General features: G+C 47.5%; 1 protein-coding gene across 12 annotated transcripts in view; it reads left to right on the forward strand.

Annotated features, from left to right (window-relative positions):
- The window catches only part of PROM1 (prominin 1), a 922,577-nt gene that overhangs the window by 688,472 nt on the left and 220,949 nt on the right, over nt 1-13,156 (forward strand). For all 12 annotated transcript variants that reach the window (XM_069631918.1, XM_069631917.1, XM_069631924.1 and 9 more), the window contains one exon: nt 5,778-5,930. In XM_069631918.1, coding sequence (XP_069488019.1) covers nt 5,778-5,930 — 153 coding nt within the window. The remainder of the gene's footprint in view (nt 1-5,777; nt 5,931-13,156) is intronic.

A 13,156-nucleotide genomic window follows, 5' to 3' on the forward strand; every position in this document is an offset into this window, starting at 1 on the left:
ACACAAAGTGAGCCAAAAGAGGCTTTTTATGTTATGTTAGCAATGAAAATGATCCGTAATTCCATCCTGAGGATCTGTCTTGAAATTAAAGACAGTGAAACATGTCTAGAGGGCATTGAACTGTAAATAAATACAAAATAAAGGATAAACAAATTGGACTATACCTTTCATGTTTTCATTTTTTCCAATCATCAAGATAGCTGAGAGTGCATCACATATGGTTTTCGTCTTTTTTCTTTTAAAAAAGACAATCTATGACATCAAGTTATAGTCTGATCAGCTTCAGACCAAAAGAAAACCAAAGTGCAGCCCAGCAACCAAATCCTTATAAACCAATAATCTGAAACTATTGGAATAGAGTTGCATAAAAGCTGAAAATAAGGGACCAATTGGATCTTAAACCTGTTTACTGATGTGCCAGAGGCTCGCCAGTCTATGGCAAGTCCGGGCACAGGGCCCCTCATTATGCCCATTTTTCTTCTTTTTGGAACACGGCCAAGGGTTTTTGTTTTTCACATTCTCACTTCCTTTAGTACTACTAAAATACATCCCTGCCTATAACTACTAAATGTAATTTAGTTCCTGTCATTAACCATCTTACATCAAGAGAGCTTCTTGCAATGTGCTCTTTGCCGGCAGCTAGCCGTAGACCCCCGCTGGCAGAAAAAACGCTCTACGCATGAAAAATCTTTAGGTAATGTTCGCTCTCCTGCCATTGCCAATGCTTGTCTGTTCAACGCTCCTTCGCTGTTTATACGCTGTTGAAATATGCAACGTTCTTTCCACCGCTTCAGCAGATTTTCTATGTGTTACTGTGCGCTGGCTGAACAAGGCCTTTGGCTGGTACTTGCAGCCATTCCTGAGGGGTTCAAGATGCTCCACATACAATATGTCGTCTCCTGTTGAAATTATTGTAATACATCCTATAATATTTAGAACCCCTGATAAATGAGCACTTCCATTGATATTTCGTTTTACCATACCCCTCTTTTTCTCAGCCTCTTTCCCCATATACTTTCATCGGATGACTTGGATCTTAACACTCTTGATTTTGTTGTTCTCAGTGATTTTAGTTCTGGCCTGAGGCTGACCCTTCGCCACATGCTCTTTTACCAAATATATCAACACACAACATGATCCAATCTGCTTTTGGCTTGACTCCTCTAGCTGCCCATACTCTGGATTTTAATTCTCTCTGCATTTCCACCAACTTCACGGTCCTCGAATTTTATCACTTGATGATCAATTTTTCTATCTGCTGGAAACAAAAAGGCCCTGGACGCCATGGACGCCCTGGATGCCCTGCTATTAAAAGCCTTATTCCTGCAACCTTGGAACAAACTGTTGCATGTCTGTCTGACCCGGTCTTCTTCCTTTACTTGTTGGCTGCCTCTGGAAGTTGACCTTACCACTGCCGTGTTCGATAACTGGCTTTTGAAACGCCATTGATACTGTCGTTCCTTTTAATTCAAGGGTCATCACTGCCACAACTTTTAAACCCAAATGGTTTACTCCTGAGCTGATGGCAGCCAAATCCCAAACTGAAAACAAAAAGAATGTGGTGCTGCGATTATCTCTGTTTCTAAACTGGCTTATTGTTCGCATTTTGAGGTTTAGAAAACAAAAGGCTTAAAGCTGCCAAAAAAATACTTTTTCACATTGCATTGCCACTGCTTGTAATATGCAACGTGAACATATTACTTTTTTGGAGCGCTTTCTACAATCTCTTCAGCAACCCTTTGCATCCCTGCTTCACAATCACTACCAGTTTTCATTTTTATTGCACTACAGAATATACACCATTCCTTTTCCTCTCTCCTCTTTTTTACTTGTGTGTGTTTGTTCCCTCCTTTGCTGTGTTTAGACTCTTCCCACTCTTATTCTTAGCATCAATTGCACGCTTTGATTTCTGGATTTTTGTACCAAGTCTGGTTCGCCTGCAGACATATGTCCCATTACAACTCTTAATCTTTGGTCTGCTAATCTACTTTCCGCTTCTTCAATTGCTTACCTTATGCCTTTGCATGGGTGTGGTTTAGCTTTTAAATCTGCGTATGTGATGCCCCTGTTGTAAAAACCCTCACTGGATCATTCAGCCCTTGCTGATGTTCTCCCTATTTCCATCCTTCCCGCACCTGCTAAGATGCTGGAAGCCCATTGGACTGGTCCTCATCAGAAATAATGACTTGCTGGATCATCTGCAGTCTAGATTCCCACCCAGTCGTAACATGAGGTCGGTTGTGGTATGAGTGGTAGATGATCTTGAACTTCTCTTTTGACACCACTGACTATGCTATCCTTTTAAACCATCTCCATTCCTTCACCACTGTTGGCAGTGCACTGGACTGGTTTCACTATTTTCTTTCAAGTCGGAAACAGGCTGGGTTATGAACAAGAAGGATTACCATCCTGGGGTCCCAGGAGGCACACATAGGTTTGCCACACAGGAGAGTAGCTTTAACGGGAACATAAATGTGGGTCCAAAAAGAAGTTATTCAAGACTTGGTCTTCCTTCTCCTCCCCACCAGCCCTCATCCCCCCAACCTTTGGCATTCTATATCCCCACCTCCCATGTCTTACCAAGTGTGTCCTTGCAATTCTAGCGTTCTAATGTTATCGGTTTTATTGTACCCTATTGCTTCATCTACTTATTGTACAGGGTGGATATCCGTGATTTGATCGAGTCCCGCAATTTCAAATTCGAAATTGCTGAATGCGGCAATGCCGAATTCGAAATGTGAGACTCGGTCAAATAATGATTCCCCCATCTGCCCCCCTACTTACCTGTTGACGGCACACCTTGTTGTGTTCCGCCGAGTCCGCCATCCCTCTGCAACACCAGTTCACTGTACTTACGTGAATGGGAACCGGCGCCGCAGGGTCCTTTTTATTTATTTTTCTCCTTCTCCGGAGCCGGCGTCACCCCTGCAACCCTGATGCCAATGTATTGCACAAGGGTGCGGGGGACACCCCTGCAACCTCTGCTCCCCTTAGTCACTAAAATGGCACCGTATGGGAGATTTGTTCGACATTTTCGGCTGTTCAACATTTTCGTTCAGCTGAAATATGAACAAATACATTCGTTTTTTTAAATATTCTAACATTTCTAAAGGATACCGTCCAGGGTTATGTTTCTTCACAACAGATTTGCATTTTATAAAACCCAATACGTGCACTTACTTAAACGTGGCCTCCTTTTTGCACGTTTCTTCCATTTTTCAATTGCACTAGAATGTTATCAATCGAAAGTGCTGTCCTGTGGCCTAGTTGAAACCACACTGTTGGAGGGCTTCTACAGGGTACCCTTATCCGAGGGTATAGTCATTTATCCATACCTAGACTGGCTCATTCAAGCTGCTAATCCTTTGAGGGCATCTTACTCCCTACACAAAACCTAACACTTTTCAAGAATTTCATGTTAGTTCCTACTCAATCCCTGTTATACAAAGGCTTGGAGCACCAGGGAAGGCAGAGTATTTTCACCACAGCCACGAAGGTAAGCTCTCCATTCAGCCTGCACACAAGTGAGGCAGGCCTCTGTAGTCCTGGTACTAATTAAGAGGCTTCTATGACATATGGCTTCAAGTGTCTTAGTAGGTCCTGGCGCGCAAGTTGCATCCGAAAACTCTGGCTCGATCAATGTTCCATTTGTTTATGGATCATGTCATGCAAGAGATTTACTGGTGGATGCATATGCAAAAGAATGACTGTGACAAAGGTTATGAGAAAGTTCCCTTGACCACCCAAATGCCATCCCTCCCTCTTCCCTGTTGACCCAAGTTGCTGATGAGTTCTGCCTCATATGCTGCTCATCTGAGGACCTCCTTATCCTACCCAAACTGGCAATCAGCGTTTGGCATGAAACAGCTGTTCATGAAACAAGACCTAACAAGCTATCTTAAAGCAATGTTTTCATAGAAAAACAGTGCCTTTCTAATCACATGGCAGGTCTGTAAAATGTAATGGGACATGGGGTGAGTGAGATAACGAAAGCAATGGAAAGAAGAAATTGACATATTTGCATTTGTAGAGGTGCAGTGGCAGAACCGGGGATTAGAAGAAATATTCATAGGAATACCTCTTCTAGAGAGGTGGCAGTTAGGACCCTACTCCATTATGGCAGGTGATGTGAGGAGATGAACAGGAAATGTAGTATACTTCCGGTTTAACAGACAAGAGACCAATGAGAACTATCGTCTACAGTGTGTTGCTTGGCAACGTTGTGACGCACAGATACCTTCGGCATCCGGAACTTCGACCCTAGCTGCACCACTTCCCTTTCCACGACTGTTCTCTTCTCTTCCGTCTGCCTCTCTCCCATTCCTTACCTGGTTAACCTTTCTTTCTTCTCCAGCTGTATCATAAGTCTCCTGCCCCCCAAAGATACTATACGCTTTTCATCTCTCTCCCCTGATTCCTGGACCTCTTGCGCTAATTCCTCTTGGCAAAAGGTTTTATTCTTAATTTCCTATAGTTCCGGAGAACACCTGCCAGAACTCTGATCCTAAAGAGTGAAAAGTAGTACCACACAAGGAAAGGAGAGTGGGGACGACTCTGCATGGGCTTGTCAGCATTAAAACCTTGATGTTCCTATACTGTTCTGTCTCTCTATCATTAGGGGGTTTCTGAACAAAGCTTTCCCACTTTTGCAGTTGTGTGCTCTAACTTTCCCCTATGGCAATGGTCTGCACATTTTGGCAATCCAGATGTTTTAGACTACAACTCCCATTAGCCCTAGGCAGCACAGTTAATGATGAGGGATTATGGGAGCCATAGTACAAAACATCTGGAAAGACTCCCCTGCCTTGTGGTCTTAGTACATGTGCCACTTTAGGCCGTCTCACAGAGGACTGTCCCGAGGGAGGAGGATTTGCATCTGTAATCCCGTACTTGGGAATCTGGGTCCTGATATTACATCGCCAGTGTGTCAGTTCAAGACCGTGCAAAAAAGGCTTATCTTTTAGGATGAATGAAAGGTACTATAATACATTCAATCCAATTGTTCTATGGATCTATGTACCTCAGAGTGACACCAATAAGGCGAAGTCCACACACAAGTAATAGAAAACATTAATAAACACCAATAAAAAAAAATCAAATCCAAAATGCAAATTACGTAGAAGCAGATTTTTCTTTTCAAAGTAGCTGTTGACAAACAGCAATATACATCCTTTAAAATCTCATTGACAGACAGATGACATCACTTCTTAACGCAGAAAGTAACCTGCAGTATACCAAATTACAGTATTAATAGTTTGCTTAGTTATTGAGCACAGTCAATTTCTTTTCCTTTTTAAATGAATCTTTTCATGGACTGATCAGTTTCGCCCCACATGAGGGCTAATTTCCATTCGGATCTGCAATTGGGCAATTGTGGATGGAAACCCATCAAGCATTTGATTCCAGCAGACCTTTTGACTACTGTGACTCTTTCCAGACCCCATGCTTTCTCTTAGTGTTAATTTTTACACAAGCCATGCCATGGGCAATCACATTTCAACCACTGTAAGATCATTCTGGGATTCAGTTTCTAAAATTCAGGGGACCGATGAGTCTGGCTTCACAGAGAGAATAATCAATGGAGGGCGCTACCGCTATAGAGTAAATACCTCCTTGTTTCCTATTGGGGTCTGATATTTGACTTGTTCGACATGGAATATTGTTTTGATTTGTAGCTTAACCAATCCTTTAAGTAGGGAAGACCACTTCCTGTTTAGTGTATGTGGAACCTGTCCCATGTGATGGTAATGTGCTGTTTTCCATGTCTTCATTCCTAGGTGGCTGGGCTCCTTAGTTCTCTGCTGCATGCTCATCCTGATCCTGATCTTCTTCGGGCTGGGGCTACTCTGCGGATCCTGTGGCTATGACCGGCATGCATCCCCAACCACCAGAGGCTGCATCTCGAACACTGGCGGCAACCTGCTGATGGCGTGAGTTTCTATTTTCACTTCAAAACCATGGTTCAAAGGGAAAGTGATGAAGCCTAAATGGGCAGTTAGCAGTTTGGGAATGTTTTAATTACAAAGCACAATAGTTCTGGGGCTGACGAGAACATTGGTATCCTCAGAGTAGGTGTAACTCAAATTGATTTGTTCATCTGTGGTCTGTCTCACAATGAGACTGATTGACAAATGTGGATGGATTTACACACATAATTTAAATCTTCTGTAATTTATACTATAGTGATTTCCTAAAGTGCAGTTGCACATGGTTTTCAGAAGAACCGAACCCAGGTGGCCTTGTATCCTCTCACAGTTCTTGAGAGCTGCACACTTCACCAAAAAACATTTGGCGGTCTCCCATTCAGGGATAGTCCCAGCATTCAAACCTTCTGTGGAAAACACTCAGGATGTGGATTTGTCATGGACTCCGAGACACCCATTTATACATCCTGCCAGATCTGGCACCAAACCCATTTGAGATCAAAAACGTTCACCACTGCCGATGCTCTAGTTATAAAGTTTGAACAAACATCTTTTGTCACCTGCCTATCCCTTCGGGTGATGTTTGTAGAGTCCAAGTGTGGTGCCACTTGTGCTGTAATAATAAACTCGAGGGAATCCCCTGGCCAATGCCACGTTGTCCACATTGGGAAGCAGGTACTCACATACTCAAGGGGCCACAGTGTGGCAATGCCCCTTTAAGGTACCTGAGTATGGCCTAGGCGGGAGTGCTGCCTATGCTTCACCCAGCCAGTATTAGCTTCCATCCCAAACATCCAGTAATGTCCCCTTGCAACCCTTCTATGTCATCAGGGTATGGTGGCAGCACGAGCCAAACAATGTGGGAGTCAGAAGTAAGGTTTACAGACTGTGTAGAAGATACCAGACAGTGCATTTTCTTACAACCTGTTCCATAGACTGGCAGGAAGCACAAGCTCCAGCTGTCCTGTCTCCATGCTCTCATGCATGGGAAACAAAACCAAGGTGAAGGTCTGACCCATTATCTGCACGTACTGTAGAGCCACAAGGAAATAAGGTGGGGCCTACAATGCGTGCAGTCAGCCAATCAGAATCTGCATTTCTGAATCTAGAACACCTGAAGCCTGTTCTACTGGGGGAGACTAGAGGAATGGGGGCAGGACCTAGATAATGCTGTAGCTCTGCAAGAAGGGTGTCAGTGTTTGTAGAAAGAGTTTTTTCAGAAGTGGCAGGGGGAGAGAGTAGATGAAGCAACAGCAGAAGGCCAGGAGTTGGAGCCGGGGGAGAAAGGTGAGAAGAGCGGAAAGGAAGAGAGGTGGAACATCAGAAGTGGGAAAAAGGAAGGGGAGCAGGAGGGTGAGAAGATGAAAAAAGGATTAGATCTGGAACATCAAGAGTTGGAGGGAGGTGGAGGGTTTGAAGTGAGGAAAAGAGGAGAGGTGGAACGTCAGGAGCTGGGCAAAGCAGGTAGAGGAGGGTAAAAAGAACTTGGCATTGGATCATCAAGAGTTGGAGAGGAGGAGGGTGAGAAGAGAATAAAGTGAGAGGAGAAGAGCTTTGTGCCAGTGAAGTCAGTAGCATAATTGGAGAGAAACATTTGACCAGGTCACCAAGTGGACTGGCAGATAATGAAGAGGAGGGGGTAACGGGAGGAACCCTAAGGGACTTGTGAAGAATCTAGAAAGCACATCACTGAAACCCTGATATGGCCTCCCTCTCGTGAGGCCAGGGAAAGGCAGCTGCTACCTGCTCCTGACCCTAGGGGAGGTATTATGTGGGAGGATCACATGGAAGAGATTTATATCAGTAGGAATTGGTGACCTCTTTAGCTCATGATTCCCCTATTCCTCCTGAAGCATTGATGGCATATTGCAAAATAGAGCAAACTAATGTAACTGATATGCAATCCATTATGGACTTCAAGATCCATAATTGGGACGAAGAAGAAGGGCCCAGAGTTAGTAAGGATCAAAGGTGCTATTGACCAGTGCGGTTTAGCTTTTGTAGACTAAAACACCTGAGCGGGACATTTAAACTCAGGAATGAGTTGCAGCTGAGTAGAAGGAGAGATGCAGGAGAAGTAACAGAGGCAGTCAGGAGTGCTGTAAGTGCCGGAGAAGGAAGAGTGCCAGCTGATGCTCACCGACATTGCTGAGTGAGCACAGCAGGTAAGGTACGCGGGAGCAGGTGACAGAGCAGACAGGATGCAGGAGGTACATCGCAGTAGCAAACACTGAAGCAGAGACGCCACAGAAGACCGCTGAGTTGGCCTGAAGCCAAAAGAGGCCCTTGAGCGCACGGACCAGGACAAATAATGTTAAACAAGAATTTTGAATACCAAACAAGTGCAGAGGCAGCAAGGGGTCAATTCCCCTTCTATGGGATACCAACTGAGTGAAACCTGTAACCCACATTGCCAACAGCTAAGAGGCCATAAAGAAAGAAAACATAGGCAAAAAAGGCTCATATCTCCTTCTACGGGACACCAACCGGGGGAATCTTGTAACCCGCATTGCCAACAGCCACAAGGCTACAAAGCAGTTCTCCTTTCTTGAATTTTCAGGTTGGAAAAACCTAGAACTCACATTGCCATGAGCCAAGAGACTATAAAGAGAGTCAGCCATTCTTCAGCATTCCTCACAAGGGATACTGGTGTGGAGATTGGTGGAACAAATATTACCACTAAGAACAATTGTAGTTGCAGGAGTTGTCTTCCTGTCAGGCGAGTACACCAGGAAAGGGATCATGGTGTTGCCAGGCAGGCTATTATACCAGGAAAGAAGATGATTTGAAGAAGTATGTTTGTGGCAAAAAGGTGTGCTGGAAAGAACTTGATAACTCTAATATCCTTTTGATAAACTGTTGCATCACCAAAGGTAGTTGTTGTGCAAAGCTGACAAAATTATTACATTTGAAGAATATGTGTGATGTTATAATTGCATTGCATCTTGAGAACAATTGCCTTGTTTTATGAACTTGTGTTTTGATAAAGAGACATTTGCCTTTTCAAGAAGGATATTGTGGGAAACAACAACTGTTTTGATTTTTGAACAAGTGTTTGTGGAAAAAGACATTTACTTTATCAAGTGGAAGGACGCAGTGGTTTGAAAAGACCTTTTGTGATCCATTGAACAGAACTTTGTTGAATCCGTACTTTACCAAAGGTATTTCTGCATTAATACATGGGAAGGGAGTCCAACCCTGTTGAACTGAAGACCGACAAATATTCCTTGCATAATTATGTTGTATGGTTTAGTGTGATGCCCAGAGACTTTAGTGTGATGGTCAGCGGCTTTGTGGAAGCTGGGTCATTTTTCTTTAGTTTTAGTTTGCTAGGCAGGGACATCCTTGTTAGGATAGGGAAAGATAGGCATTTATCCCACCCCTTTTCATGTAATAAATGGCAAACATTGAGAAAACGATACCGTTGTGTCCGTCTTGCATTTCCGACCCCTCACTCACCCTGTGTGCAAGAGAAGAGATGGAAGTGTTGAATGGGCCCTGTTTGGTGGAATAGCAACAGTCCGATAGAAAGAATTTAATCCAGAGTAGTTCTTCTTTCTTGATGATAGCAATGAAGGAGAGCCTGTCGAGAAGATGGAGGTGATTGATGGTGTCCAATGTGGCATAAAGATCCAGGAGGAGGCGGGTCAGCAGGTATCCAGACTACCTAATTGTTAGTAGGCCATCAAAGATGCAAATCCTCTTGCAGGACAGAAGCCTGATTGTCATCTAATGTTTTGTAAGATTCAAGGTGGAGTTGAAGGTTTTTGGTGGAGCATTTCTCCAGCATGGGGTCTGGCATGGATTCACATGCTCATGAATATATTCCCCGTCGTCAGGCTGGGAATCCTCTGTAAAGAAAAAATCAGTATCAGTTTTGTTTCTGATCTGTCTTTCGTAGGAGTAACCAATTACTGGTCTCTGGGTCATACTGCCCCCAGCCAATAACTGCCCTCTCCCTAAGCCCCGCCCCTGGCAGCCATCCTCAGATTTTTACCGCATGTTCAAGTGTTGGGAGTCCTCGTGCTATAGCTCTCGAGCTTTTACTGCGTTTTGCAATTTTTCAAAGAGTTTATTCTCATTTTTTCGGTCAATCGAGCCTCAAGCTCCACCGTTTCTACTTCCGATCAACGGGGACCTGTTTCGGAATTTTCTACGACCCTCAAGGGCGAATTTGTCGTTGAGTTACACTTCTTGGAAGATTCCAGAAGATCTGAGGCCTACCTCGTGGACATGGCCCAGGACAAGGGAAGCCCGACACCTGGATCCAAGCTATTCAGGAACTGCCCTGGATGCGGATTACAGAATGTGTTCAAGGAGGATGAGCATTCGAGATGTCTGTACTGCCTTCCCGAAGACAAAATGCACATGGAGAAGGACTGTGCGTTTTGCAATAACTTGCCGGAACGGACTATGAGGGATCGCCGGATCCGCCTCGCCAGCTGGCTGGAGAAGGGCCCAGCAGGTAAGAAGAAGAAGAAGTCTGAGCGGTCTTCTAAGTCCTGTGAGGGCGCCCCGGCGACGGGGGCCCAACAGAAGGCAAAGCACCGTGAGTTCACGGGCACCAGGAGCGCCGAAGGATCGGGCTCTTCGGCTGCCAGGCAGGGCGCACTTTCCCCGACGCCATCAACCACGAGCCAACGCTCTGGCTCAGGAAAGAGAAAATCTGAGAACCCGGGTAAGCTTCTGGAGAAGCCCCAGTCGATCTCGAAGGGATCAGCCGAGGGGGAGCGAGGTGGTGACCCCTCCCCCAAGGTGAAGGCCTCAAGCGCGCACAAGGTGGTGAAGGCTTTGATTCACCAGGAGAAGGCCTCTATCGATGGGAGTTGCAGTGGCCCTGGCGAAGCCTGTGGAGGCTAACCCAGCGGAGGTGACCTCGGGGCCCAGAGTTTCTCTGCCACCACAGAGGGAATCCTCTTTTCAGCCCATCGATCAGACCCCCGTGAAGACCCCTGTGGAAAAAGAGGGGGGCGCGGTGGCCGTAACGTACACGGATACAGCCTCTGAGGAGGAGCAGGTTGAAGTTGTGCAGGGCCTCAACAAGATGTTTGAGGTGGTCCGGTCCCACGGGGGGAACCCCAAGGAGGCAGATGAGGAGAGCGATGGTGGCGCCGGCGAGACTCCTGTGGAGCAACCATTGCGCTCGTCGCAGCCGGGACCCGAGCCTCAGGACAACTCGGTGGCCATTTTGATGGCAATCAAACCTTATGCACGGAGATAAGGACGAGATTGCCCCTCACCCCAACGGATGACCCAACAGAGGCGGGCCCGTAGGGAAGCCCTCCGAACAAGCGGAGGAGAGTTCATCCTCCCCCGCCTTTCCAGCCCTCGTGGCCCGCTCAGCCTTCATCTCCTTCCCCTGTCCCGGGGGACAACACGGGAACGGAGACGACCACGACAGGGATGGATGACGAGGGTGGTGACGACGGAACGGGCCTTCCATCACCACTCCCTCGGGCCTCCCCGCCCGATGAAATTGGCTCCTTCCACGTCATGATTGCCAGGGCATCCAAGCTTTTCGATACCATTGATTGACGACATCTGGGAAGAGGGACTTGCTCTCCTGAAGAACCCGTCCACGACGCCTGCCAAGAGGGATCGGTACGAGAGGAAGTAACGGGTCCCCGATTCCACCCCTCTGTGCCTTAGGGTACAGCCGACCCCGGACTCTGTCATCTCGGCGGCGGCCAAGAAGAAAGCGACGGGGGCGTCATCCTCAAATTGGACCTCCCCACCTGACGGCGAGGGAAAGAAGCTGGACGCCATGGGACAACGAGTCATCTCGTCCGCAGCGATGACAATTAAGGCGGCCAACGCCCTAGCGATTGTGACCCGCTACGACAGGGAGCTGTGGTACAAGATCGCTCCCCTGCTGGACTTCCTGCCAGACGACAAGAGGTCGGAGGCCCTGGAGATCCTGCAGGAAGGTGAGGTGGCGTCGGACCATGCCATAACGGTGGCCACGGATATCGCTGACACCGGATTCCGCCAGTTGGGCAACAATGTTTGCCTTCGACGGCGGGGATGGCTCAACTGATTTCCGCCAGGACATACAAACCAGAGTTTTGGACATGCCCTTCGACGGGAACAATCTGTTTGGAAAAACAGTAGATGAGTCGCTTCAGGCCATCAAGACCGACACGGAGACGGCTCGGGCCTTGGGAGTGTTGCAGCAACGACAGCCGCCCTTTTGGAACGCCTGTGACAGACAGGGTGCCTCCAAGGGATCCGGCGGCGGCTCCTCGACGTACCGCCAGGCGGCCCGCTCCTCATCGCAGGAGGCCTACAGAGGACGCGGCATGTCAGGAGGATCTCGTCGTCGTCGCCAACGAGGCCAAGGCGGCAAGTCCGCCTCCAAGCAGGACTGAACCGGCCGTAGCGTCGGGCCCCCACCTGAGCACAGCCTGGCGAAGTTTGTGGGAGGCAGCCTGGCGAAGTTTGTCAGTGTGTGGGAGTCCATCTCCACCGACCGTTGGGTGCTGGATGCCCTGGCCCACGGGCACACTCCCGTGGCCAGGAAGGAAAATCACATCCCTCAACTGCTGTTTGAAGTAAGGGCGATGCTCAATAAAGATGCCATCGAGCTCGTCCCAAAGAGGCTCCGGGGCTCCGGAGTATACTCAAGGTACTTCCTCATCAGAAAGAAGACAGGCAGTTGGCGCCCCAGCCTGGACCTGTGGCGGTTAATCAAATACATCAAAGCGCAAAAGTTCAGAATGGTCACCCCCCAGCACGTGCTGGGACAGCTGGAGGAGGGCGACTTCCTATCATCGCTGGACTTGGAGGATGCTTACTTCCACATCCCCATTCTAAAAGGACACCGATTCTCAGATTCGTAGTCCAGAGGCGGCACTACCAATTCAAGGCCCTGCCATTCGGGCTGAAGTCGGGACACCCAGGGTGTTTACCAAGTACCTCGCACCAGTGGCGGCACGGCTGCGCCTGCAGGGGGATCCACGTCTACCCCTACCTGGATGATTTGCTCATCCATGCAAGGACAAGAGAACTCGCTGTCGAACACACAGCGGAGACAGTCCAACTCCTCGTGGACCTGGGATTCTCCATCAACTACTCGAAATGCCACCTGGTCCCGTTGCAGGTCGCACTGTTTCTGGGAGCCACGCTCGATAGAGTGACGCAATTGGCCTCGCCGTCGGAGGAAAGGACGAAGGTCATCTTGGGCATGGTGCAGCGCCTGCTGGCCACAGATGTGGCCAGGGTGAGATCCATCA

Source organism: Ambystoma mexicanum, chromosome 6q, assembly GCF_040938575.1.
Source record: "Ambystoma mexicanum isolate Mex_15411 chromosome 6q, UKY_AmexF1_1, whole genome shotgun sequence".
Taxonomy (NCBI): Eukaryota; Metazoa; Chordata; class Amphibia; order Caudata; family Ambystomatidae; genus Ambystoma; species Ambystoma mexicanum.